The 16667-nt window shown below is 39.0% G+C and overlaps 1 protein-coding gene across 1 annotated transcript in view; it reads left to right on the top strand.

Moving 5' to 3' along the window:
- NUP210L (nucleoporin 210 like) overlaps window positions 1–16667 on the top strand; it is a 117186-nt gene that overhangs the window by 11360 nt on the left and 89159 nt on the right. Inside the window, exons 3-10 of the mRNA XM_036757428.1 lie at window positions 800–931; window positions 1850–1943; window positions 2665–2815; window positions 3163–3295; window positions 4699–4857; window positions 11308–11376; window positions 12040–12146; window positions 12909–13049. Coding sequence (XP_036613323.1) covers window positions 800–931; window positions 1850–1943; window positions 2665–2815; window positions 3163–3295; window positions 4699–4857; window positions 11308–11376; window positions 12040–12146; window positions 12909–13049 — 986 coding nt within the window. The remainder of the gene's footprint in view (window positions 1–799; window positions 932–1849; window positions 1944–2664; window positions 2816–3162; window positions 3296–4698; window positions 4858–11307; window positions 11377–12039; window positions 12147–12908; window positions 13050–16667) is intronic.

Here is a 16667-nt window from a genome sequence, read left to right on the forward strand (position 1 = left end):
AATTTGTTTTTATAAATTTTGTTTCCTATTTAAGTCAAGTAAGTTGACTCTTTTACATTTTTCTTGAAGAAACAAAACACCAAAATGTGTTGTCTTTTAAGTGACTTTTCTCCCTATGGTGTATATATTGGGATATCCGTGGCCTTACTAGATTTGCTTCATCTTTGTGGTAAATAAAATTGGACTTAAATTTTGTGAAAACAGAGTAAAAGAACAGAGCCTATAAGCAAATTTATATAAGTAATAAATGGAGAGAACGTGTAATATTTCTACATAGTAAACACATTAAGCGATTAAATAAACACATGTAAAATAGCTTTTAATTTAATCAGTTTCATTTTGCACACTTAACGTGAGGCATTGTAACAGATTTATTGAAAATAGTGCTGGATTTGGAATCAAAGCCACTGGTTCAAATTGTGGCTCTGCCACTGAGTACCTTTGTCACCTTGACCAAGTCACTTAACCTCTAAGCCTTAGTTTTTTTCTTCTGTAAAAGGAGGGAATTATGTAAATGATCTTTAAGACCCTTCCCAGCTTTAAGTTTGTGGCCTATGACATGGTTCTTTGGACAATACTTTAGGTACATTGACAGTGTGTCTGCATGTCTAATGCATCTTATGTTTTAGATGGGAAATCTTATAGATTGTCCCTGTGCTGTTTATTTAATCTCACAAATGATTACAAATAACATATTTTTCCTTTCATTCAAATTAGAATTAGCTTTATTTAAAAATTTGGGAGGCTTGACAGATTTGTGGTTTCTTAAATTAAATTCTTAGTTGTGGGTTCGTTTTAGTGACTGACCACGAACTGCGCTGTGATGTTAAGGTTGATGTGATAGACAGCATTGAAATTGTATCTCGAACTCGGGAACTCTATGTGGATGATTCTCCGTTGGAACTGATGGTGAGAGCGTTGGATGCTGAAGGTAAAGAACTGTAGAGGAGAGTCACCATTTACCTCCTAAAGGACAATAATTTTGATCTCTTACTTAGCATGTGAAAACTTGCCATTTGGGAAATAAGTAAATTGAAACAAATTTTTTTCTCAAATAGAATAATTCAAGATGAGGAATTCACATTTATAACTATAATTTAGGGTCTTAGTCAAGGCTAGTAATTTTTTTTCAATCATGGTTCCCTTAGAACTCTACATATATGCCCAAATTGTACTATTGAGCTCCTACTAATGGTTCCTAGGTAAACATTACAGAACATTTTCTGGAATTTCTGGCTAGATTAAGTCTCATCCTTTTGACCTTGATGGCAAAATGCAAAGCTTGTAGTTATTTTACATTATACCCTATCTTGTAAGACTGTAATCTACTGATTTTATAGTGCATTTTCTATGCTGTTTCTAATGCTGCCATATTGTTTAAGACATTTTAATTCATTATGTCTTTCTCTAAAATTGCTTAACAGCAATTTTTTCAATGTAAAAGGTGAAAATATTAGAAATACTCAGGTACTTAGATGTTATTGTGATTTATGATTGAAGGGCCTATGGAAAGGAGACCTGCCAGCCATACAGGAGACCATAGGGAGATTCTTATCCGTTTGGCAAGGAGATATTAGTAAAGAGGAACAAAAGACTGTGTGGCTTAACATTTGACAACCAGAAATTGACCAACCTGAATTGTCTCTGCTCTGCAGAGCTATGCAGCCAAAGTGCTTACTTCCTCTGTGCTATGGTTTATGAGCTAAGTCTTAATTTTTTCTGTAATAGTACTTATATATCCTCTGATGAAGGAACATTTGCTGGTTAGGATTAGCTTCTATGTTCACAGTATTTGGCTATTTTTGAATTTGTATTTTCTGTTCTTTCTGGTTTTGGTTTTGATCTGCAGGAAACACATTCAGTAGTTTGGCAGGGATGATGTTCGAGTGGAGTATTGCCAAGGATGATGACTCAGAAAGGGTAGAGCTGTCTAGCAAAATTAGGTAACCCCCTAACCAAACACAGACCATCTGTGCGGGAGGAACCCATCTGCTCCTGGAGAGCAAACTGAATGGCAACCATGTTCATAGGACTTTTTTTGGAAGCAGATAGATTATTAAGAGGAAGATTTCTAGTAGAGAAATGGCATCCAGTATGTCTGGAGGGATTCTTCCTCATCCTAAGTAATCACAAGAAAAGAGGTAATGTAGTGTAATGGAAGAAGCACTGGACTTTGAGAGACATACATTTGAATGCCTACTCTGATACTGAGCAAATTACTTACTTTCTCTAAGCCTCAGGTTTCTCATCTTTAAAATGGGGATAAAAATGCATTACATATCTCATAGGACTATGAGACAAGTGCTCTTTAAATCATAATGCACTGTTATGAAAAAGAACTTAGGTCCTTTTGGGACCTCATACTTAGTCAAGATGTATCATTCAATAGTCCTGTTGCTAGTGCCATTTGTCCTATGTTCGCTAATAGCTAAAAATATCCATTGTTGTAAGTAACTCTGTTGTTAGTACAGCAGGTATTACTTAACCCAGATTCCAATCCTATTTCAGTATTAGTCAGATATATAGTAAGTAAACTCATTCCTCATAGTTCTTGTGGGAAGAACAGTTAGACCTCTTTCTCCTATAAAGCCACTGGAGATATGTTTTTAGAAGAAATTGATTTGTCTTATTCTATTAGATGCAGACTTAATTCTGTCTTATTAGGATTTTGAAATACTCTGAAGCCGAATATACTCCACCAAAGTATATAGCTGAGATGGAAAAAGCAGGGAAACAAGGGGATATGATCCTGGTGTCTGGAGTTAGGACAGGTGCAGCGGTTATAAAAGTTCGTATACACGAACCCTTCTATAAGGTAAACTCATGCTATAAACTTTAAGCCCACAAATTTTGTTTATGTGTAGTTTCTTACTTGTTTTCAGTACAAATTAAAATCTCATTTCTTTTAGTCTCTACCTGTTTGCCTTCTTACTTTTCAATCACTTTCTACCTTCCCAGAAAAAAAAAACATTTACTCTCTTATTCTTAATCAGTGACTAAAATTAATACTTTATCAAGATACACAATTGCCCTTAAAATTATCTGAAGATAGAATTTAGGATATAAAAGTTTGTTTTAAAATGATACTTTTAACAATGCCATTGAAGGTGGCATTGAGAGCATACATATGGAAGCTTAAATATCTGTTTTTTTTTCTATTAGAAAGTATCAGCTGCGTTGATACGTCTTCTGGTTTTGGAGAATATATTCCTTATACCATCTCATGATATCTACCTTTTGGTAGGAGCGTATATTAAATACAGAGTTGCCAAGATAGTTCAGGGGAAAATGACAGGTAGGTATTGGGCTTTGCACAATCTCATTTTGACTCCACATCTTGACAAATCTTTTCTACAATAGCAGCAAAAATAAAGGCAGTTTAAAATTAAGTATGTAGGGGTCCTCTTTATACTTTCAAGTTTCACTTATTCCTATGCCAGTATTACACATAAACAGTCGGGATATCTTGAACTAGATAACAACATAGTTAAGATGTTGATTTGCTTTAATTGTTTAACAACATCTGAATTCTCTATTTTCAAACAGTTTTCAGACTTTCCCAGACCAAATGACAGTAACCAACTGGGCTTGCAGAGGTCCCAGTTAGCAAATAGTAGAGAAGTCTGTCGGAGGCCACGGAATTTTATTTTTAAAGCAACATGGTGAATTAGTTATACACTTTTAAAAATTTTAAGATTATTTTTTCCAATTATATATAAAGATACTTTTTAATATTCATAATGTTCATATATACACTTCTTTAAAAATTAAGCTGAATATGAGATTAATGGTTTCACACACAATACTGGTTTTTTATGACAGACCTTCCAATAATTGTGAATAGCTCTTATGACCCACTTAACTCTTTTCCTTGTAGATAAATCAAATGATTTTTCATCAGCAGAAAAATTGTAAAATAAAATAATGTTTTAGCATGTAGGTTGATGCTAATCTTTGATCTAATAAAAAACTGTAGGTAGAATATGTTAATTTCATGGCTATGGGGTTTGAGAGTTAAATATAATTGTAGTCTGATTTGAAGAGGTAAACTTCAAATACCATGGGGTCATAAAAAAGTGTAAATCAAATCCTATTTTAATGTGCTCATAGGCAGTACATCCACCACTTTGTAGTAGTATAAAATTATTCAACACTAATGTCATGTGAGATAAGGCATGATTGGCACTTGGAAATAATGGGGGTTTCTGTGCAGTAGTTTTTAGTGTAATGGAATTTGTTGTGGTGACATGGAAGTGATTTTAAATTCTTAGCTGCAAAGGTTGTTTTGAAGAAAGCCTCTAGAAATCTATTATGAAAACCAAGCAGTAGTCTTGTCATTGTAGTTGTTATAAAAAATCATTTGTCCCACAAATTCTGTGAGGCCTATAAAATGGGCATTGATTCTTCTTACTTTTCTCATTTCTGTCCTTTCACTGCATTAGTCACCACCTCTTGCTCTTCAACCTACCAGGCTATTAGTATGTAAGTTTTCACCACAGTAGATATACATTTAATTCCTTTATGAATAGATATAAAAACTCTTCCTAGTAGAAATAGAAAGTGGAAGTAGAGCAAATAGTTTCTTCCTTTAGACCTTCTACCTGATTTCCCTGAGGTTTGATTTTTATTATAAATCTTCGGTGTCTAGGCCGCTATTGATTTACATTGCTTTATCTTTGTATCTTCCATTTCTTGCAGAGGTGGATTTTCCCCTGGAACATTATGAGCTTGAACTGCAAGATCATAAAGTCGCACTTAGTAGTTCTGTCCTTAATGAGGTAGCTTCATTGGATGAGAAGACAGCCACGGTAACTGCTCTCCAGCTAGGCCAGGCTAATCTGGTCTTTGTCCATAAGAGTATCCTTTTGATAATATTATAGTCGTCACAACTGCTTGTTGACTTGAACATGCTAGGCCTGATCTATGGTAAAATGGTTTAGTGAGAATATTCAGTACATGTCATTTAAGAGCACTAACCTATAGTACTCAATAACAATGTTGACTTTCTGTGGGCTTCTTTTACAAGGAACCATGGAAGGATATTGCCCGAAATGTGTGTTTTATTTTCTATGAATTTCATTTATTGGTTAACTGGAATGCATCCAAAGGAGGGCAGCTGGGTTGGTGAAGAGACTGAATTCTATGCCAAGAAGGGAAGGGTAAAAGGAATTGGGGGTGTTTTTTTTTGGAGAATAGAAGATGTATTTGTCTTCAAATATTTGAAGGGCTGGTTGTCCTTTTGAAACAGGAGTTAAACTTAGTTGGCTTGGTCCCACTGGCTACAATCTAAGAGCGAGGTGTAGATATTTCAGAGGTAAATTTCAATTTGCCCTAAGTAAGACTTTATCATAAATAGGATTTTCCAGTAGTGCAAGAGGCGACTTGCTAGGTGACAAAATTTTGCCCTTGCTGAGCATTCCCAAGGGTAAACTCAATGTCCTTTTACTAAGTAGTGGTAGTAAGGATTCCCATTCAGGTACGGAGTAGAATTGAAAATGCTAAGTTCCCTTCTGCTTTTGGGATCTTGTGAAACATGTATAATGTGGACTCTTCAGAATACTTGGGCTTCTTGCTATTGCTTCCTCTCTGACTTTCTCTGTCCTCTATAACTTAGCCTCTGTTGCACTTCTCTGGAAGGTAACGTAAGCTAGAAAGGTAGGGAAAAAGAAGAGATTAAATGTAAGTTTGCATAATATTTATTAGTAGCCATAGCACTACTTTTAAGTTAAACAAATGGGGAGATTGAAGTTTTGGAATAATCTGTAGATTTTATTTGATCTTGTTTCTCCCAAATTACCATGGATAACTGAGAGATGACTTTTCAACATAATTTTCTTAGGGTTCACTAACAGCTACTCTCTAGGAGCCTCCTTGAGACCTGCTTATGTAAAAAATCTGTTCAGTAAAAATATACAAAATTAATATTAAAATTGATTCAAAATTAAATGATGATTTGGACTGCATCCCTCAGTTTTGCATTTAGAAATATTTGACATTTGAAATTGTATTGGTAATTAAGGTGGGATTTCTTTTTTTTTTTTTTACTGTTTTCTCTTTTAGAATGCTAAAGTAATCAAGTACCTTTCATTAAGTCTTACTAGGTGCAAAACCTGAGGACAACACCCTTTTGCTAACTAGGTGTGAAGCCCCAGGCCCATACCCTTTTGCTTATTAGATGTGGAGCCTTTGGGGCCCTAAGAAGGGTATATAAACTCAGAGGTTAGCATTTTGTTTGGGACTCTCATTCACTGGAAGAGCGTTATGTGATTTGACCACATGAGACTCTGGGTAGCTGCTGGAGCCCCCCAGCTTTGAAAACCCAGATGTTGGTGCCACTTTCTCTGGTAACTATGTAATTCTTCGGTCAGACAGCTAGAGGCCTGTCTGTTGATAACTTCGTGTGTTTGCTCTGTTTATATTGTCTCTGTTTGTAATTTCTGTTTGTATTTGCTATGAAGTTCAGGATGCTAGCTTTTCCCCCTGAACTAAGTGAATGATACCTGTATGTTTGATTAAAGTGAGATTGTAAACTCCTTAAAGTTGCTTTCCTTAGAAAAGCAGATCAAAGAACCTGTGCTGGCAGCCCTTCTGTGTGCTGGTGTTATTGGTCTTACACAGCCACAGTAGCTGCTAACAACATTGTTGTTACAAAATGGCATAGTCAGTACTGAGATAGTGGTTGGATGTGTCCCAGTTATTGGGCTACTCTGTATACTTGTGGTGGCTGTGGTTCTGTGGAGCCCCAGAGGCCTGAGGGAAAACAGGCAGGTGGCAGTGACTGGAGTGGTTTCCTGGGAGCCCAGAGCAGGGGCCCTGTGATATAACCCCTCCTTCCCCCTCCCTACCCCACTGGCACTCTGGAGGAGACGGGCCCTAACTTATAGACAGGCTGTGTTCTAAAAGTTCATTTGTTCTCTGATCAGCCTATAAAAGTCTGTTTAACCCATATTCTATCTGAAACATAATACTTTACTAATAATTCTGTAAGCCTAGCAGCCATGGTAATGTTTGTATAGGGAAATGCATTGTTAGTCTTAATATGGGACAATAGTAATATATCTCCCCTACCCTTGTAGTAGGAGCAGGATTTCTCTCCTTTTGTCTGCCAAGTATGTGGATGTGAGAAGGAGGATTCTGCTAGTTCTGAGCCACTGATGGGCCTGAGATGAAGGCTTCAGTTGGTTGGGTATTTAAGAGAATGAGCATTGAGAGGCATGGACTGGGCTAGGGGATATTGGTAAGGAATTGGAAGGGTTGGACCTTCTGCCAGTGTGAGCCATCCAGGGATCCCTCGTTCTATTCTGAGGTGATTTCCCACAGTTACTCCCATTATTTTATTCCTTGGGTCCCAGGGCTTAGTCTTTGCCTTTTCACTGCCAGGGGTTAAAAGTTTTTCTCCTAAGTATACCGCCCTAATGTTTTTTCACTTACACCCTCTAGGGAAAACTCTAAGTGACACCAATAGGATCCTTGGGTACCAAGACATTTCATGAGGGCGAGGGGCTATCTTATTTGGGGTGGTTGTCCCAAAGTGACTCTTAGCATATGATGGGATGTAATTGTAGTATGACTTCCTGTACTTCAAATATGAATGGGAAAATTCTATCTTCTTGACTTATTTCATGTACAAAGGACCTTTCTGGTTTATAGTTTTTGTCAGTCAGCCAGTAGTCAATAAACATTTATTAAGCACCTGCTATGTCAGGCACTGTGCTGAGTACTGGAAGTATAGAAGGAAAGGTAAAAGAAAGTCCCTGTCCTCTAGAAATTCACAGTCTAATGGAGGAGACAGTATGCAAACAACTATATATACATAAGTTATATACAGGATAAACTAGAAATATCAACAGAGGGACACACTAGAATTCAGAGGGATAAGGAAAGGCTTCCTATGGAAGATTAGATTTTAGTTGAGACTTGAAAGAATCCAGAAGGCACAGATGAAGAGGGAGATTATTTTAGGCATGGAGGACAGCCAGTGAAAATGCCCAGAGTTGAGAGATGGGGTGTCTTGTTTGGGGAATGGCAAGGAGGCCAGTGTCACTGGATTAAAGAGTACATGATGGGGTGTGAGGTGTAAGAAGACTGGAAAGGTAAGGGGGTGGGGAAAGTTATGAAAGGCTTTGAATACCAAACAGGATTTTATGTTTGCTTCTAGAGGTGATAGGGAGCCACTGTAGTTTTACTGAGTAGAAGGTGACAAGGACAGACCTACGTTTTAGGAAAATCACCTTTGCAGCTGAGTGAAATATGAACTAGAGAAGGGAGAGACTTGAGGCAGGCAGACCCACGAGCATGCTATTGCAGTAGTCCCGGTATGAGGAGATAAGGGCCTATACTAGGGTGGTGGTAGTGTCAGAGGAGAGAAAGAGGCATATTTGAGAGATCTTACAAAGGGGAAATTGACATTTATTGTAAACAGATTGGATATGAGGGGTGAGATGGTGAAGAATTGAGGGTAAGACCCAGGTTGCAAGACTCGGGGACTGGGAGGATGGTTTTGCCCTCTACAGTAATTGAGAAGGTCTAAGGGGACAGATGATTTCAGTTTTATGGTCTGTAGTTTTTTCTTTTGGAGGGGGGAAGGCGAGGCAATTGGGGCTAAGTGACTTGCCCAAGGTCACACAGCTAGTACGTGTCAATTGTCTGAGGCCAAATTTGAACTCAGGTCCTCCTGACTCCAGGACCAGTGCTCTATTCACTGCACCATTTAGCTGCCCCGATTTCAGTTTTAAATATTTGAATTTAAAATGTTTACAGGACATCCATTTTGAGATGCCTGAAAGGCAGTTGGAGATGTGAGACTGGAGGTCAGGGAAGGATAAGTAGATCTGAGAATCATCAGAATAGAGATGATAATTGAATACATGGGAGCTGACAAGATCGACAAGTGAAATAGTATAGAGGGAGAAGAGAAGAGCACCCAGGACAGAGCCCAGTATTGCACCATGGTTAACAGGTGTAACTTGGGTGGAGATCCAGCAAAGAAGACTGAGGAATGGTCAGATAGGTAGGAGTACCCGGAGAGAGTGGTGTCATGAAAACCTAGAGTATCAAGGAGAAGAGGCTGACCAGCAGTGTCAGAGGCTGCAGAGAGGTCTAAAAGGATGAAGGCTGAGAAAAAAGCCATTGGATTTGACAACTAAGAGATCACATGTAACTTTGGAGAGGGTAGTTGGTTGATTGATGGAGGTTTATTTTTAGGCAACAAGAGAAACAACCAGTAGATATGGAGACACTGAGACTCTCTTTGTGAGAGAGTAAGAATGATAGAGGAAACACCTTTTGGAGATGAGATGGAATGGGATCACTCGTGCATGTAGAAGGATTAGCCTTGTCAAGGCTATCTTGTTAGGCAGAAGTAAAAGAGGATAATGGCAGAAGATATCTGGGTGATGTGAATGAAACAAGGAAAAGATACTAAGAAGGCTCAATTGGCCCAAAACTTAGTCTTTGTCATGTCGATGTACATAGGGCATTTATCAACAAATACAGTTGTACCTATAAAGCCAGCTATGATCCATAATGTATAGATAATAAATAATATAGTAGAACATATTGATTTGTACTAATTAGAAGGAAGGGATATTTAAACTAGTAAAAGAAGTTTGAATAATAGATTTTTTTTTCTTAAAGAAACACAGTTCTATTATTTCTAAACACATGCGAGAACCAGAACTAGGCTAATAAATGGCAGCCTCACAGAGGTCTTTAGGTGCTTTACTTGAATGACTATGTAAGAATGATTTATAATTAATATATTCTTTTTGAGGGTAGTGGAAAGAACACTGAAAATTGGAGGCTGAAGATCTGGCCTTGGTGCTGGTGCTGCCACTTATTAGTGGTGTTACCTTGGGCAAGTCTTCTAATCCTCTAAGACTGTCCTACTTCATGGGCTTATTGTGGGGAAAGCACTTCTCAACAGGTCAAGTGCTTGGTAATCACTGTTTCTATATAATGGCTTCTGAGGCTTCGGGAGCGCCCAACACTGTTTGAAAACAGTGGGCACTCTTAAGTGGTTTTTAACATCTTCCTCGAATCTCACTTTTCTATGATCATTATAAATATGTGTGAGCAAGCCCCTTCTTTACAGATAAAGTAATGATAACAGTCCCTGAATTAATTATCACAAACTAAAAATTAGTGTAATTTAAATTAATGATGGTTTACTTTAAATTATCTATTAAATGAAGGCAGAAATAGTCTATATAATCATAAATGATTTATTTGGTTTTTCATGTGCATTCTGTGAAAATTAATAATGATAACAGTAACAACAACAGTAATCATTATAGCTGTAGTTATATAGCAACTATTATGTGCCAGACACTATGCGAAGTGCTTTACAAATATTACCTCATTTGATCCTCACAGCAATTCGAGAAGTTAGGTATTATCGCTATCTGCATTTTACATTTGAAGAAACTGAGACAGAGTCCTGCCCAGGGTCACACAGCTAGTTAAATATATGAAGCTGAATTTGAACTCAGGTCTTTCTGACTCCAGGCCCAGCACTGTATCCACTGTACCACCTGGCTGTTTTGCTTGGACTTATATTCAAATGTGTTTTCATTCTCCATACTGAGCACAATGCTTTGCGCATTGGAGGGGCTTAACAATTTAATTTATTTAAAAAGAACGTGCAAAGAAGGCAAATGAGCATTAAGGTAACTCTGTGAATCTGATTGTAGAGGGAAAGAATTTTTGCATGAAAACTTTGCTTTAAGTAATAGAAAATAAGCTGTCATGTTTTTTCTTCCTGTACCACCTTTCTCATTTTCAGACGTTGAAAGAAAGAGCCCTGTGGTTATGGGACCATACATAGGGCCTTAGTGTTGGAAGGGACCTTCTTAGATCACTTATACTGATCTCATTTTACAGATGAGGAAACTGAGGCCCAAAGTGGTTAAGTGATTTGTCTAACATCATAGAATATCAAAGTGGGGAGGAATCTCAGAGGTCATCACGTGGCTAGTAAGTGGTAGAACTTGGATTAGCCAGCTGCCTTCCAAGTCCAATGTCCTTTCTACTACACCATATTGAATACTATGATGCAAAAGAATCTTCATTCTGCCCCTCAATCTTATCGTATTCAATTTGTTTTACAAATATTAAGTGCTCATTTTGTGCAAGACTTTATGCTGGACACTGGGGCTACGGATAACTCAGGTTGTACTTTCAAGGAGTTTATATTCTATTCTTGTTTTTGCTATCAAAAGGATGATACAAGAAACAGTTTATAGCTTCCTGAACCTTAATGCTTCTTTACAGCAATATGTAACCTTTTTTCCTTAAGCAAAAACTAAGATGTCCATATGCGGTCTGTGTCTGGACTCCCAAACTGTACCATATACGTTGCAGAGCCTGGATTTTTAGGTATTGGTTATTGAGAAAGCTGAAAAGCGTTCAGCTTCCATTTCTTCAGTTTTCTGATCAGTAAAATGAGGGCATTAGAAAATATCCACGGGAGAATTGAGAGCCATTTTGTTAACTGACATGTAAAACTCATTTCAGACCCAGTTTTACTTTGACATTTTCTCACCTTGTTTATTTCCACTGATTTTCATCAGCTGGAAGGAGAAATCTTGAAACAGGTTGTGAGGAACTTAGAAGAAAAGACCCATGTAATATGAAGCTTCCTTCTCTCTTGAGTTTGGGTCAGATACCTCATTCAGGAAAGGAGAGAAGGCTGTGTTCATGAAGGCAGGAAAAAAGAAGTCCCACGTGTCCTGTAAGTCCAGTGGAACAATAGGTCCAGCTCCAGGAGCTGAAACTTGGCCAGATCCATCACCAGTGGGAGCTACAAGTATAGTTCATTATTTTGTTTTTTGCACAAACACCAGTGTGACTCCTACTTTGGAGCCGAGAATTCAGCTACATTGACTAAAGCTGTACAGTTTGAAGGGGAGAGCCAAAGCTACTTTGGAAACCATCTCCACTGTACAAAACTAGCCAGGCTGTTTGTAGGGCTTCATAATTTTGTTTTGCATTGCCTGGAGAAAAACAGTCTTAACATGTTGCTGCTTGGTTTTTATACAGGTTTCACTGTCCAACCTGGAGACCGATGGAGTCTGGAAGTGGGGCAGACCTATGTCATTACAGTTGAAGTGTATGATAAAAGTAGCACTAAGGTCTACGTGTCTGATGTGAGTGTGTCTGTGGGAAGCTTCAAATATTTAGGCAGCCTTTTTCTTCTTTATCTGAGTGAGGGGGGATAAAAAAGTTCTCCTGATAGATACCTACATTATTATCCTTAATAAGTCCGTTCTTTATATCAATAGCTCAGCCTCCAGTGATGCAAGCTGGTAGTTTTCAATTTTGAAATACCCATATCCTTGAAAGATAATGACCGAGAAGTCAAATTACGTGGTTTAGTTATGATAAATATTGCTTTAGAATAGGAATACAAGGGCATCCCCACTGATCTGACTCCCTTTGTCAAACTTCTAACCTGTACCTCTGGAGAGGGTTGTGGAGTGGCAGTGGCATAGCTAGATTAGGGATTGCAACATACACAGCTGGTGGGAAGCTCTGTGCTCACTTAGCCCTAGGTGGTATAGAACCTCAGAGCTGGAAAGCATGTGAGAGATCATGGTGTCCAACTTGCTTATTGTTACCTCCTCAGGGTCATACAGCTATTTGCAAAATGGTGCAAATTACGCTAATGGTATCATCAATCTTGTTTCTTATTTCCTATTTACAGCAACTTATAGGTGTTTCAAATATACTTGTCCAGCTACTTGAGAGACCAGAGATTTAAAAAATATTAACATCTAAAGAATCTTGATGTAGTTTCTTTATCCCCATGAATGCACAAAAACCTTTTTTTCCCCCAGACACTTTGGGATTAAGGGTTCTGGGAAGGGAGCCTCTCTGCAGATCTGTGTTTGCTATGGGCTGATTTTCAGAACCTCAGGATGATGCACCAGTTTCCAAAGGAATACTTTGAAGAAGAGGCATCTACTGTCAATGGCTCTTACCATGTAGTCAGAATTCTTGAAGATGGTGTCACAGTAATCAAAGCCACCCTGACTTCAATCATTTATCAGGTAGGAATCAAAAGATCACTCTTATACTATTAATAGCTGACATTTGTATGGTGCAAAGCATTTTACGTCATCTCATCTCAACCCTGTGAGGTTGGAACCACAAGTGTAGACTGTCCCTATTTTAAAGATGAGGAAATCCAAGGTAAAAGAGGTGAAGGGCCTTGTCCATGGTCACAAAACTATTAAATGTCAAAGTGGGATTTGAACTCTGCTCCCTCCTGGCTTTAAGGCTCTTTCATTTGCAATACACTGCAGTCATTCAACTGGGTTTTAGTATGTCAGTAAATATTAAGTACCTACTATGCATCAGGCAAAAGATGGTCTCTGCCCTCAAGGAGCTCACAGTCTAATGAAAGAAGACAACACATAAAACACATGAAAATAAGCTTAACAGGGAGGGTATCTGGTGTGAGTGTATGATGAAATCCTACAGCCAGTTGGGAAGTGATGATACAGCTGCCCTGGGCTGCCTGCTGAAATGCAGCATGTGGGAGGAGCTCTCGGAGGTCCACCTGTGGTCGATATGCATCACCTGTTGTAAAGCACGTTAACAACTTTAAAGTGCTGCATAAATAAGCTATTATTGTTGTTATTAATATTACTGCCATTTTCATTGCTGAACTATTGAAGCGCAATAGACTTGGGAGTTATAAAACTAAGTCTTATTGAATCCTAGAGATTAGAGAATAGGAGGGAGTCATAGGATCATAGATTTAGAGTTGGAAGGTAACCTTAGAGGTTGTTAAGTCCAACCCCCTCATTTGACACATGAAGAAACTGAAGTAAAACCCAGTTCTGCTACTTACTGTCTTTGTGACCTAGGCTTGCTCTAGGTCATAGGGGTGGGGAACCAGCGGCCTCAAGGCCACACGTGGCCCTCTAGGTCCTCGGGTGACTGAATCCAAACTTCATAGAACAAATCCTCTTAATAAAGGGATTTGTTCTGTAAAACTTGGACTCGGTTAGGGGCGGAGCCAAGATGGAGGCTGGAAAGCAGGGACTAGCGTGAGCTCCCTGCCGAGTCCCTCCAAAAACCTATAAAAAAAATGGCTCTGAACCAATTCTAGAACTGCAGAACCCACAAAACAACAGAGGGAAGCAGGGCTCCAGCCCAGGACAGCCTGGATGGTCTCTGGGTGAGGTCTATCCCACACGGAGCTCGGAGCTGGGAGCTGGGAGTGGAGCAGAGCGGGGCAGAGCCCAGCGTGAGTGGCGCGGACCAACCAGACCAGGAGCCAGGCAGAGCGTGCCCTAGCGCCCTGAATCAGTGAGCTGCGGCAGTTACCAGACTTCTCAACCCACAAACACCAAAGACAGTGGAGAAGGTTAGTGGGAAAAGCTGTGGGAGTGGAAGGAGTTCATGGGTTCAGCCACTGCCCCGGGGCAGCGGAGGTGGGGCAGCTACAGAAGTTCAGCTGCAGTTGTTTCTGGCCCCAGGCCCACTTGGTGGGAGGAATTAAGTGGCAGATCAGAGCAGGAGTGCACAGCCTGCTGAAGATCTAAGCCTGGTCCGGGTTGGGGGTTCTTGGGGAAGGAGGAATGCTGGTGTGGCAGAGCTGGCGCATCCCCCCCAAACGTGGAACATAGAACTCTTTAGTCTACAAGCAGTCATACCCCGCTGAAAAACTCAAGGGCCAAGTTAGTTTGTTGGGAATATGGCCAGGCAGCGAAAACGCACCCAGATTCAGTCTCAGGCTTTGGATTCTTTCTTTGGTGACAAAGAAGACCAAAACTTACAGTCAGAAGAAGTTAACAAAGTCAAAGAGCCTACTCCAAGAAAAACATGAACTGGTCCCAGGCCATGAAAGAGCTCAAAAAAGATTTGGAAAAGCAAGTTAGAGAAGTAGAGGAAAAATTGGGAAGAGAAATGAGAAGGATGCAAGAAAACCATGAAAAACAAGTCAATGATTTGCTAAAGGAGACCCAAAAAAATACTGAAAAATACACTGAAGAAAACAACACCTTAAAAAATAGACTAACTCAAATGGCAAAAGAGCTCCAAAAAGCCAATGAGGAGAAGAATGCCTTGAAAGGCAGAATTAGCCAAATGGAAAAGGAGGTCCAAAAGACCACTGAAGAAACTACTACCTTAAAAATGAGATTGGAGCAAGTGGAAGCTAGTGACTTTATGAGAAATCAAGATATTATAAAACAGAACCAAAGGAATGAAAAAATGGAAGACAATGTGAAATATCTCATTGGAAAAACCACTGACCTGGAAAATAGATCCAGGAGAGATAATTTAAAAATTATTGGACTACCTGAAAGCCATGATCAAAAAACGAACCTAGATATCATCTTTCAAGAAATTATCAAGGAGGACTGCCCTGATATTCTAGAGCCACAGGGCAAAATAGAAATTGAAAGAATCCATCAATCGCCTCCTCAAATAGATCCCAAAAAGAAATCTCCTAGGAATGTTGTCGCCAAATTCCAGAGCTCCCAGATCAAGGAGAAAATATTGCAAGCAGCCAGAAAGAAACAATTTGAATATTGTGGAAACACAATCAGAATAACCCAAGATCTGGCAGCTTCTACATTAAGAGATCGAAGGGCTTGGAATACAATATTCCGGAGGTCAATGGAGCTAGGATTAAAACCTAGAATCACCTCCCCAGCAGAACTGAGTATCATGCTCCAAGGCAAAATATGGACTTTCCATAAAACAGAGGACTTTCAAGCTTTCTCAGTGAAAAGACCAGAGCTGAATAGAAAATTTGACTTTCAAACACAAGAATCAAGAGAAGCATGAAAAGGTAATCAAGAAAAAGAACAAGAAAAAGAAATTGCAAGGGACTTACTAAAGTTGAACTGTCTTGTTTACATTCCTACATGGAAAGATGGCGTGTATGATTCATGAGACCTCAGTATTAGGATAGCTGAAGGGAATATGCATATGTATATATGTTTATGTGTATATATATATATATATATATATAAGTGAATGTGTATGTATGTATATATGTATGTGTGTGTATGTATATATATATATATATATATATATATATATATATATATATATATATATATATATATACAGAGAGAGAGAGAGCGGGCACAGGGTGAGTTGAAGATGAAGGGAAGATATCTAAAAGAAATAAGGTCAAATTGAGGGATGAGAGAGGAATATATTGAGAGAGGGAGATAGGGAGAGATAGAATGGGGTGGATTATCTCGCATAAAGGTGGCAAGAGGAAGCAGTTCTGTGGGAGGAGGGGAGAGGGCAGGTGAGGGGGGAACAAGTGAATCTTGCTCTCATCAGATTTGGCCTGAGGAGGGAATACCATGCATACTCAATTGGGTATCTTACCCCACAGGAAAGAAGAGGGAAGAAGATAAAGAAAAGGGGGGGGGATGATGGAGGGGAGGGCAGATGGGGCTGGAGGTAATCAAAAACAAACACTTTCAAAAGGGGACAGGGTCAAGGGAGAAAATTCAATAAAGGGGGATGGGTTGGGAAGGAGCAAAATATAGTTAGTCTTTCACAGCATGAGTATTGTGGAAGGGTTGTACATATTGATACACATGTGGCCTATGTTGAATTGCTTGACTTCTTAGGGAGGGTGGGTGGGAAGGGAAGAGGGGAGAGAATTTGGAACTCAAAGTTTTAAAAACAGA

This window comes from Trichosurus vulpecula, chromosome 4 (assembly GCF_011100635.1).
Source record: "Trichosurus vulpecula isolate mTriVul1 chromosome 4, mTriVul1.pri, whole genome shotgun sequence".
Classification (NCBI taxonomy): Eukaryota; Metazoa; Chordata; class Mammalia; order Diprotodontia; family Phalangeridae; genus Trichosurus; species Trichosurus vulpecula.